The following is a 12,323-nucleotide window of genomic DNA, read 5'->3' on the forward strand; positions in this document are numbered from 1 at the left end:
TTTTAGATGGGAGCTGTAATGTACTTTGAACAGTAGATTTCTCCTCCAGCCTATGTGACAGTACTAAATTGAGCTGTACCAAAGTCTATAGGGTAGGGAGGGTGCTTTTTTTTTTACACTGAACAAACATGTTGATTTGCTTTTTGAAGTAGATAAAATGATCTCAAATAAAGACATAAATCTTTCAAGAAAAGTTGCTAAACCTCTAACTACTACTAAGAGTTAAAAAAAACTCAAGCTCGAGAACAAACGAGCTCTGTGATTTCCCCAATGCTTTTGCTTAGTTGGACAAGGCCAAAGATGCCTAAGTTCATCTGATTAGGAAAGGTGTGTACTAATTAATGGGAGTGTTTCATGAGCAGTTGGACGGTGTACAAGGAAGCTCAAGTTACTGGTTACTTGAATGAAAGTCTGTGAAGCTAAGTCAGCTCCCTGTGATATTGGACGTTTTTGATTACTGAACACTGGAAGTAACCTACCCTAATCCTGAAGAGCGTGCTTCCCATGCAATTTAAAAACCAGCCATGAAGAAATCTTCTTTTTCAGGTGAGTCTTTCCACAAGTTGGTGTTTGTCTTCACGTGCTTAACTATTTTTTTTCTCTCCTGGGAGAGTGATCCATTTTCAAACCACTGAAGTAAAGTTTTAATTATTCTTCTGACTATGTGAATTGGTAGTGGGGAATTTATCCATGAGTCTGTATCCTTGAAAATAATTAAAAAGCGAAGCAGTTGCTTTTCTTGGGACCCCATAAACATTGCAGTATCTCCCGTACAAAAGCTCTGTAAAATTTTAACTAAAATAGGTAATGACTAAACATTCATATCAGCTTTCCGCTTGGCCTCTGATGACTAATTGTAAAGTCTGTTAACATGACCATGCCCATTCCAGTTTGTGCATGGAGCTGCTTTAAAACAACTAAGCAGCAGCTGGATTGCAGGACCTTGATATGAGCCAAAATGTATATTTTCCATGGCTGTAAATTTGTTTTGTAAAGTAAATAAAGGAAGCAAGATGTCATAGCAGCATTATAATAGCTAAGAGCACTCGCTGGTAGTAGAGTTCCACAGATTTTTTTTTGTACTTTGTTTTCCTAAGGCAGTATGTTTTTCTGCTCTTCTATCTTCTGTTTTTTTTTTACTATTTGCTCAGGCAGCACTGGGGCTGCACCCTGCTTGTACAGTAACATCAGTTTTTTTAATATAAACATTAATGCATTCCAGACAGTTTTCTGGATCTGTGTGTGTAACATGAAACACATTCCCCGCTTTCTGTTTCTCCTAATTAAATCAACTCTTTTCGAATAAGACTGAGCAGCTATGTTTCTGATCTTCTGTTGTAAAAGCTTGCTTACTTTAATTTTTTTAAATAAAACTTTTAAAAGCTGGCATTACCTCTGTCACTCTGCTAGCTGTTGTGCTATTTTATTTGACGTACGCTTCACATCCTTGAAAAATAAATCTGAAAGACGGCTAGATTTCTTGCAGTTGCCAACATCAGTTCGAAAGTAGCCAAATTTATTATGTATCCTGCTGCAACTTTTGGGTATTTAACTGTTCCCAAGAGATAATCATTTCAGGTTTTTTTTTAGTTCATTTTGTAAGATGTGAAATTAATTAATTTTATAGTTCACCATTTTACTATTTTATTCTGCTACTTTCCACCGCGCCCCCCCCCCCCCCGCCCCCCCTCCCCCCCCCCCCCCCCCCTGCCTGCCAAAGCCCCCCACAACACCATAAAAATCTTCAGTGTGTATACCCTTTGGGCTACTTAAGATCCCAACTTTCAATAACCTTCTTTTGTTGAACTTTGAGTAATATTTAATGATTACAATTTTCTTGAAGTGTACATTTTATCATCTTGCACAGTTTAGATTCTGACTTCTGCACAAGATATGTGTGTACATACGGAAAGTCAAGTTTCAATATGTGGAGCATATTTTCCTTAGTGTCCCAAGGAAGCGCCTATATTGTTTGTCAAGGAAACTTGTGCGATTATGATTTGTTTGGCAGCTAGCTAAAAATATATGGCTTGGCAGGTTTAATCCCATATATCGAAATTCCACAGCAGCCTCTTCATGTCTGGTTTCAGTTTGTAATACATGGCGTGTGAAAGATGAAGAATGTACAATATATGCATTGGCAACACTCAAAAGCCTGTGGTGACAATGTTGCTCTTTCTGCTCCACAAAGATAGCTGTTAAGTTCTCTTCCAAAAAAGTCCTGTAATATCTCAATAACTTCAGTTGTACTTATGATATTAAGTGTCAAAAGTTGGAATGTGTTATAATGCAGTCTCTCGAGACCAGACTCCATTAATACTTGTAGTTTGACACTTTCCAAACTTATTGACTGTTGCAGACTCCTACTTGAAAATGCTCTCAATTATTTGTTCTCTTAGACGGTTGAGATGTGCCTGATCAGACAAGTCCACTTTCATCTGATAAACAGTTTCTCTGTAGAGTTTTACCTACATGCAAGTTAGTTTTGATGCAATATTTAGTTATCTTTTTCAGCATCTATGCCAGAAGTTCACTTTACAATTATGCATGTTGAATAATAGAGATCCTTTCGATCATTATTTTAAAACTTTCTGCCTTCTGTAAGGAGGCACGGTGTATCTTTTCATTGTGTATATGGCCTGGAATTCAGTGTGTCAAGTTAATCTTGAACCCAATTTTTATCTAGTCCAGCTGTTCCATGGACTGAAAATAGTAAACCTCATATTGCCATGAACATTCCTCAGCTAGGAAAATGTGTGGGTGGGGCTGAGTTCCATCCTTCCCTTTCTGATTGCTGTCTACCTCTACCTCCAAACTGGAAAGTGAACCTGTTGTGAAAATGGCAATCTCATCCATAGTCAGAGCTTGCTGCCAATGGCTGTCACTGAAACAATGCCGCTCTTGAGATGATGGATGGCTTCTACCACTCACGGTACCATATCACACAGGAATCGCCTTCAGGGTGGGAGAAAAATCAAGAGGAGACATTTATGATAATGCCATGTGAAGAAATCTGGTTCTTATTTGTTTGCCCACTAACTCTGAACAGTGAACAGGATGTATATATTAGATGGCCCATCCACCAAAACTCATTTTTCTGGCCCCATCCAAGTTGGATTTCAATCCACGTTGCCTTCACTTCATTTTTATTTGTAACTTTGATGATGAGGTTCCAACTTGTCGGCTCCATTACAAAAAACTGGGCAGTCAGAGCTGTCAATTTTACACAGTCTTTGAGAGATGGAGGCCCAGTTTAGATCAGATGATTGCAAAGGGCAATTAGGAAGGACTAATGAAGGCCTGAGGTGTCACTTCCATCAACCTCCCTGGGCAAGCAAGCATGATCACTCTACTGATTACTGGGATGAGGAAGTCGGCTTCTGAGAAAAGGTTGGACAGGCTGGTGCTGCATCCATTGGAGATTAGAACATTTGAGAGGTGATCTTATTGAAACATACAAGATCCTGAGAGAACTTGACAGGGTGGGTGCTGAAACGATGTTTCCCCTTGTAGGAGAAATTATAACTCCGGGATTAAGTTTAAAAAAATAAGAGGTCTCCCATTTAAGAGAGTGATGCAAATAATTTTTTTTTCTGAAGGTTGTGAGTCTTTGGAATTTTCTTTCCCAAAGAGCAGTGGTAGAAGGGTCATTGAATGTTTTTAAGGCAGCGGTAGGTAGATTCTTGACTAACAAGGCAGTCAAAGGTTATCAAGGGTAAGCAGAATGTGGAGTTGAGGCCACAATCAGAGCAGACTTGAGAAGACAAATGGTCTACTTTTGCTGCTAATCCATTCTGCCTTCTTGCTGTTATTGTTAGCCCTTGCAATCAAACATTCATTACAGTTTGACTTCCTAAAAACACTTCAATGACGGCAACTTGCCTTTTATATTGTGCCTTTAATGTAGGAAGGCGTGCAAATATGCTTCACAATTTTTAAAATTCATTTATGGGGCATGAACATCGCTGGCTAGGCTAGCATTTATTGCCATCCCTCGTTGCCCTTGAAGGTGGTGGTGAACTTCCTTCCACTGCAGTTTCTGAGGTATAAGTATATCCACAGTGCTGTTAGGGAGGGAGTTCCAGGATTTTAACCCAGCGACAGTGAAGGAACAGCGATGTATTTCTATAGGCACAGGTTCAAGGTGAGGGAGAAAGTTTAAGGGAGATGTGCAGGGGAAGTTTTTCACACACTGATGGGTGCCTGGAACATGCTGCCAGAGGAGGTGGTGGATGCAGGCACATTAGCAACATTTAAGAGTCATCTGGATGGGTACATGAATAGGGAGGGAATAGAAGGATACAGACCGAGTTAGTTAGGGCATCATGATTGGCACAGGCTTGGGGGGCCAAAGGGCCTGTTTCTGTGCTGTACTTTTTGTTATGTTCTTTAACTATTAATAGGGAAATAGTATCCACAAGCAGAAAATGCTTTTGGTTCAAAACATATTGTAATAAAATTGGTATTTGACTATCATCATAACACAAGAATATATTTTTAACTTGAATTTGAAATCACATTAATCATCAAAAAAGTCCCTTTTTTGTCTCCTTTCATTTTAACTGGCTGGAGTAAATGCTGTGACTACAAGAGCAGGTCAGGGGCCGAGAATTCTGTGACTAGTGACACACCTCCTGACTCCCCAAAGTTTGCCTACTACCTACAAGGAGTGTGATGAAATACTCTTCACTTGTCTGAATGAACGCAGCTCCAACACCATCCAAAACAAAGCTTGATTGGCATTGCATTCACCATCACCTTAAACATTCACTTCCTCCACCATGGCATGCTGCCACTGCGGGGTGTATCATTGACACATGCACAGCGGTAACATGCCAAGACTATTTCAGGAGCTCCCAAACCCCCACCACTATCACCTGGAAGGACAAGGAGAGCAGACACATGGGAACAGCATCCCCTCTGGTGGACTGCACTCCCCATTTAACTTGTTGTCATTCCTTCATCACTGGGTCAAAACCCTGGAATTCCCTACCTACCATCACTATGGCATCACATTGACTGCAGTGGTTCAGAAAGGTTGCTCACCACAAGGAGAACTACTGACGGGCAATGAGGCCTTGCCTGCAATGCTCAGACACCATGGATACTGTTTTTAAAGTATGTGTATTGCCTTTCATAACTAGCATTGAAGTTACCAGTGAATGTGATGGATCCATTACTAATATAACACAGCGCGAATTCAATGAACAGCTAGTGTAGGATTATTTTTTATATATGCTGTTTATCTATAAAATGTAACACTAGTTGGGAAATATTATGCTCTGAATTGCAGTTTTGTCAACTGATTGCGAAACACATGTAGTAATGTCCTGTTGAATGTACAGTTGCTGCACAATTTAGTACCAGCTTGGTCAAATGGCTATTTTCAGTATTGCATCATTCTACAGGCCAGAATTATGGTACAAATCATGTCACTGTTGTAAGTGGTAAAACTAAGTGATTTGTATGGGATCCTTGATAGTGACAGAAGGCTGTCTGGCAGGTCAGCCACTGTACCTAGCTACCATGTTCGGGAAGTAGCAGGGCATGTAGAAAATTGTTATATAATCAGGCAGAATTAACATGCTTTCTTGAAAGTGTTTTTTTGGGGATGGAGCAGTAGCTTGGACAAAGTGCAATCGGATGTAGTGTATTTGGATTCTTGAAAAGATTTGATAAAGTGCCACAGAAAAAATTACTGCATAAAATAAGAGTTCATGGTGTGGTGGGGGTTGTTGTGGCAGGGGGGTGATATATTAGCTTGGATAGAGCAGTGGCTAGCTGGTTTGAGTGGAGATAAGTTTTCAGATGGGTAAACTGTCACTAGTGGAGTGCTGCAGGGACCAGCGCTGGGGCAAGGTCTTACAATAATAGGTAGGAAAGCAGGTTGTGAGGAGGATGCAAAAGTATGCAGAGGGATTTAAATAAGTGAAATGAGTGGACAAGATATTCAGAAGATGGAATATAATGTGGGAAAATGAGGTCTACTTTGGCAAGAAGAATAGAGAAGCCGGATATTATTTTAAATGGAGAGAGACTGCCAAATATGGCAGTACAGAGGGATCTGGGAGTCCGTGTACATAAAGTACAGTAATTAGGAAGATAAAGGTGAAGAATGTTGGCTTTGGTTGCAAGGGGGATGAAATATTTAAAATGGGCAAGTCTTGCTATAGCTGCACAGACCAATGGTGAGACCAGACCTGGAGCACTGTTTACTTAAGGAGGATATACTTGCATTAGAAGCAGTCCATGGAAGGTTTAATCGGCTGATTCCTAGGAGAAGCCATTGGGTTGGATTTTATGGCCTTGCTCGTCCTGAAACCATAGAATCCCGCCCAAGGTCCTTTCCATTGTCTGTCCCTCGCCCGCTCTGATTCCTGTGGTCGGGGTGGTAAATTTCCTGCCATTGTCTTGAGGTTGAGGTGGGTTAAGCCGATACCTAGTGGTGTTTAGAAAAATGAGAGGTGATCTCGTTGAAACATGAGGTTCTGTGGGGGTTTGGGTAAGTAGATGCCATTCCCTCTCGGGGGGGGGGGGGGGGGGGGGGGTGAAGAGTCTAGAATGATGGGCCACAGTTTAAAAATAAGGGGGTGGGTCTCATTTTTGGATGGAGTTGAGGAGGAATTTCTTCTGTAGAGGGTCAGTCTTTTGCTCTCCAGAGAGTGGTGGAAGCTGGGCCATTGAATATATTCAAAACTGAGTTAGACAAATTTTTATCCACCAGGGAATCGATGGTTGAGGCCTGGGCAGGAAAGTGGAGTGAGGGCCACAAAGAATAACCATGAACCTCCTTGAATAGCAATTTAGGCTTGATGGACCAAATGGCCTACTCCTGCTCCTAATTTCTTATCTTGTGCATGCCCACCATCAGTATCTTCCTTTTTTATCTTGCCTTATTAAGGACTTTACCTGAGTCCTTTGGAGCAGAATTCATCTGCAACCAAGCCCGCTAGGGAGCTGGCACATAAACCATCCTTGACCCTGTCCTGGCCTTTGTTACCACATGATTCACAAACCAATTCTAACACCATCCTCCAAGGTATATGCTGTGCCAATATCTAAGTTTATTTATTAGTGTCACAAGTAGGCTTACATTAACACTGCAGTGAAGTTACTGTGAAAATCAGTCACCACACTCCGGTGCCTGTTCGGGTATACCTGAGGGAGAATTTAGCATGGCCAATGCACCTAACCAGCACGTCTTTCAGACTGTGGGAGGAAACCGGAGCACCCGGAGGAAACCCACACAGACACTGGGAGAGCATATAGACTCCACGTAGACAGTGACCCAAGCTGGGAATCGAACCCGGTTCCCTGGTGCTGTGAGGCAGCAGTGCTAACCACTATCTGAAATGATGGCTGAGTGTGTCAGAAGTGATGAGTCTTACTGTTGTACTGTTACACTCTTTTGCTCTCCTTGGTGCTTCTGTGACTGAACAGTTATCAGTTTCCCTTAGAGGGACAGCCTGCCTTTAAGAAGAGCAACCAGGCTGCTCTATGTAGTATCTTCCCTAAGTTGTTCACACCCTCCAACACCATTGCTGAGAAGGAAGTAGCATGAAACATGCCCGGGGAGCATTCGACAATCGTGCAGCTGTGGGGGGGTATATAAAATTCAGATGCTACCTACGTTATCTGGAAGAAATGTGAGCAAATCACATTTAAGACTGGAGAAGACACATTTCTATTCCAAAGACTTCAATGTGCCAGCACAGTTGGACAGTGATTTATAGAATGCAATTATTTATTTTCTGCATTAAAACAGTTCCTTGATGTATTTCAGTGGCACGCTTATGAAGTTCTATTAATAGCAGCTGAAAATAGATTTATCGCATTTTTAATAAATGTCTAATTGAACACCTGTAAGTACCCTGACTTTAACTGGAATGAATTCAAAACTATGAAGAACCATTTACGACTTGATTGCTGTACAGTACTCAATCCCAAAAATTTAATTTACGAAGCTTTTAAAAGGTACCAATTCGTGCTTTTGTGCGAAAATGGGTTTAATTTCAAGAGCCTCCTTACAGGTGTGGAAACTTTCTTATTTTGCACTGTAATGTGGCCAGTTTCAGAAGTGGGGCTGGCTTTATATACAATATCTTTTTAAAATTGATCCAAAAATTCCTCAATCCTTTGTCCTGTTTTGGACAAATGGAGGAGATGGAAACTTCAGGTCCGCATGTTTGTAATATTTTCTTTTTGAATGGGAGTACGAGAAGGTCTCTAACTCTGAATGTGACAATTTAAGATGTGCCTTGGGGAAGAAAAATCTCTCTTTTTTTAGATTTGATAGCGATGTTCAAAATCATGAGGGGGCAGGACAGATTCGATGAAAAGTTGTTTTTTTTTTCATCTGTGGGATATGCATGTCGCTGGCCGGCCAGCATTTGTTGTCCACCCCTAGTTGCCCTTGAGAAGGTGGTGGTATGTTCCTGCTCATAAAAGGATTGAGAATGAGAGGACACAGATTTAAAGTGATTTGCAAAAGAAGCAAATGCCACAAGTGGTTCAGGTCTGGAATGCGTTGCCTGGAACTACATGGGGGGTAGATTCAATTGAGGCATTAAAGAGGGATTTAAGTGATTAGTTGAAGAGAAACAATGTGCAGGGTTATGGAGGAAAAACAGAAGAATGATAGAAGGTGAAATGCTCATTCAGAGAGCTGGTGCACTCATGATGGGCTGAATGGCCTCCTTCTGTACTCTAACAACTCTGATTCTGTAATAAATCTTTAGCATTTGATTATTAAATGTTTAGATTCCTGTTGTAGCTTTGCATGTAGCATAATGGTTTAATCAAAATCTTGTAACTTATTTAGCTCTTCAAATGCAATGGGCAGAATTGTCCCATCTGGGTCTAAGTCCCATGGTGACGGGAAACCACACCAGAGCTTCTGTCCCTGGTGTAAATAATTATGCATCCTGGGGTATTGCACCACCTTCTGACGGGGTGGGCTGGGTGGCATGCGCATCGCCATCATATCTGGGTGCCATATTTAAAAGGTACCTGACATCACTAACCTGCCATTGAAAGAAAATGGGCTTCCTGAAGAAAGAAGATGCCCTTCAAGAACACACTGAAGCTGGAACAACCACCGAATGGATGTTCCCCCGGCCCATTGCTTGGTCTTCCAAACTCCGGAGGGAGCTTCAGGTGAATCCTAATTCTGCATGCCATGTTGGACCAGACATGTTGTAGGTTGGTGTGTTTCCCACTGGTGTCATAGAGCATGAGGGCAAGATTCCGATTGGGCTTTCATCTACATCCCTTGGGATGCAAATCTATTTCGCGCCAACATCCAGCAGGATTCCCAATTATCATGACTGGTAGCAATGGATGATCTTGCTGTATTTTCGCACCAAGGTGAAGTAATTTTTGAGCGTCCCATCAAATTCTCCCCCACTCCCCACCACCTGCCATTGATCCCACCAGTGAGGCATGGGAGAATTCCGACTAATTTATTTGTGATGTAGTCATTCACAGGCCCGTTCTAGACGATCAGACATTGGAGCTACATATGTCTTTGCATTGAGTCATTTTCCAAAAATGCAGATTATTGAAAATGATTTCATTTTTTTAAGTTTGCATATTGTTTGGATATCTCTGGATTATGGAAAGTTATAGACTTTGTCCTTCTCTAGGCTGAAGATTTGAGTTAGCCAGGATAGAGGATCACCAATAAATCCTGCAATTTGAACCATTTGATTTGATTTATTATTGTCACATGTATTAGCATACAGTGAAAAGTATTGTTCCTTGTGCGCTATACAGACAAAGTGTACCGTTCATACAGAAGGAAACGAGAGTGCAGAATGTAGTGTTACAGTCATAGCTAGGGTTCATTACCTACTCATCTTTTCCTTCAATCATCTCTCCTGGGCCCAGTAGAATTCTCTAAAGTGTTTTCTGCCTGTGACTGATTTCAGCCTTTATCTGTGTGGTAACTGTCCTTTGTTTTTCTTTGCATGTTGTGACCATCAGGTAACTTGCCTTGCTTGTATAAAATTGTCAGCCTTGGTATAACTAGTGATATTATTTAGGACCCCAATCTCTCAAACTATTTGGGGGAAAAACAAACCCAATTCTTATTTTAAAAATAAAAACGATGTAGATCCTTGGGTTGCGTGTTGCGCTGAATTATTCTGACTGAACTCAGCATTGGATCCATCCTAGGAGTGCTCCTCTGAGTCAGGTAAACCTCTCGTCGTGTGTTTTATTTGCATTTTTCAGTTGGCATATGTTTTTGGACCGATCTACTGGATCAGTTTTTATTTTAATAATTTTGTTATAGAGTTAACATCAACATAGGATGATGGATACCTGTAAAATTCACTGTCATTTGTTGTTTCACAATTGGATGTTGCATTTCATTTTACAAGAAACTATAATGTGGGGAAAGAGACTGTCTTCCACCACTACTTTCATCGAATTGCTGGATTTTATTCCTTTCCTCCTTTTTCCCCCTTCCCCGTCAAACCTATACAGAAAGTGAACTGGATAAATTTATTAGTATTGCAAATAGACTTACATTAACACTGCACTGAAGTTACTGTTAAAATCCCCTAGTCACCACTCAGGTACCCTGAGGGAGAATTTAGCATCTCCAATGTACCTAAACAGCACATCTTTTGGATTGTGGGAGGATACTAGAGCACCCGGAGTCAACCCATGCAGAATCGAATATGCAGACAGTGACCCAAGCCAGGAATCAAACTTAGATCCCTGGCGCTGAGGCAGCAGTGCTAACCACTGCCACCATACCGCCCTGGCTCAATTTTTGTGTAACTATATTTGCTGGTTCAGATTGTTTGCAGAGGCCCAGTTCATTGCAGCTACCTGGCAAGGCCTTCTATCCAGAGTGGGGCCAGAACTGCAGCAGTGGAACCAAAACCAACTGCCTGAATGTCTTGAGTCCCAAGACGTTTCCTGCTCTCTTTGGGAGGTAGTGTTAGAGTAATACTAATTGCCCTCTTGAGAACTTCTGATGTAAATGAAGTTGGACGTCTAGCAGATCTTTTTAATACTTTTCCTCATGGGTGTCTGCCTAGAAGGAAGGCAAGGCAGGAAGTGTCTGCACATCACTTTTGGCACATTATTACATGAAATTGGAGTCCATGTGTTCCAAGTTCAAATATCTAGCTCTGTTTTCAGTCGTAACGAAACCTTACCAGTGATAATTATTCCTAGCTAACGTGATACAAAACCTTTGCTTTCAATTGTTTCTCATTGCTGTTTATTTTATCGATGTTTCAATTCGACAAGGTTATTTTCAGTTTTGTGATTATAGTTGCTATCCTAAATTTGTGTCGTTTGCGTGCCAAGTTCAATCCTTTTATCTCTTGGAGTTAGTCCCTTTCCTTCTCTGTCCCTCACCCCCACCACAGTCCTCATCCTCTTCCTGTTTCTCTAACATATATCTATGTTGCTCAGAGGCCAGCATCTTCTGTAAATGTCATGGTCCCTTCCTGCATAGTGCAAGCACTGTTATCACAACAGAGATACTTTTTGGTCTCTTGGATTGCACAGAATAGTTTATTTTTTTGCTATCCCTTTAATAGGCATTCTACTTTTAAATGGCTAAACTGTACCACAACACTCTTCACTGAATCACCTGGGAAACTGATATTCGCTGTTCTTTTTCATGCAACTCATTTCCGGTGGTTGCTAAACACTTCAAAGGATTCTTCAGAAGCAACCACTCCTCATCCTTTGTTCCTGTTAAAGGGAAAGGCCCATTGGATCATCTCCTGAGGGAATATGTAAACTGTGACGCAACTAAAAGTGTAGCAAAAGCTTAATATAATTCAGTGACTTCTGTGAAAAGATCTTCACGCGTGAGACAAAAGCTGGTCCATAGCAAAATATTTAATTGGATTATATTTTTAAAAGTAAAATTATTGCACAGTATTTGTCTATAAGTGAATACTGTAAGAGCTGACAGGTCACCTTTGAAATACGTTGACATTTCTGAACTTGAAGCGAAGCATTCAAGTCACCATGGATGTTGCAACATTTAAATTAATGCATCTTTCATTGCTGCTACAACCCCCGACTTCCTACAATTCCTCTTCGATGGTTAATATCAATGTCTCATGTGTCTCGATTACATAGAGCTGGGACTAATTTTTGAAGGTCTAAGCAAGATGCCCCACCTATAGGCTGTAGAACTTGATTTCCCACCCAACGGCTGGAATTTTCAATTTGGCAGTGAAAGTGGGACTGGAGACGGCCAAATCTTGCAATTTTCCTCTACTGGCCAACATACTGGTCTCGTGCCATGATGCCACATCCAGGCACTTTTCCAGGGTCTGTAAAGGGTT

General features: G+C 41.2%; 1 protein-coding gene across 4 annotated transcripts in view; it reads left to right on the forward strand.

The window, feature by feature from the left end:
- Positions 1-316: 316 nt before the first annotated feature.
- LOC144501616 (neuronal-specific septin-3-like) overlaps positions 317-12,323 on the forward strand; it is a 305,860-nt gene continuing 293,853 nt past the window's right edge. Inside the window, exon 1 of one of the 4 annotated variants that reach the window (XM_078225492.1) lies at positions 317-546. In XM_078225492.1, the coding sequence (XP_078081618.1) occupies positions 525-546 (22 nt within the window). In that variant the 5' untranslated portion in view covers positions 317-524. The remainder of the gene's footprint in view (positions 547-12,323) is intronic. The other 3 variants (XM_078225497.1, XM_078225498.1, XM_078225494.1) reach the window with 3 other exon arrangements.

The sequence above is a fragment of the Mustelus asterias genome, chromosome 12, assembly GCF_964213995.1.
Source record: "Mustelus asterias chromosome 12, sMusAst1.hap1.1, whole genome shotgun sequence".
NCBI lineage: Eukaryota > Metazoa > Chordata > Chondrichthyes > Carcharhiniformes > Triakidae > Mustelus > Mustelus asterias.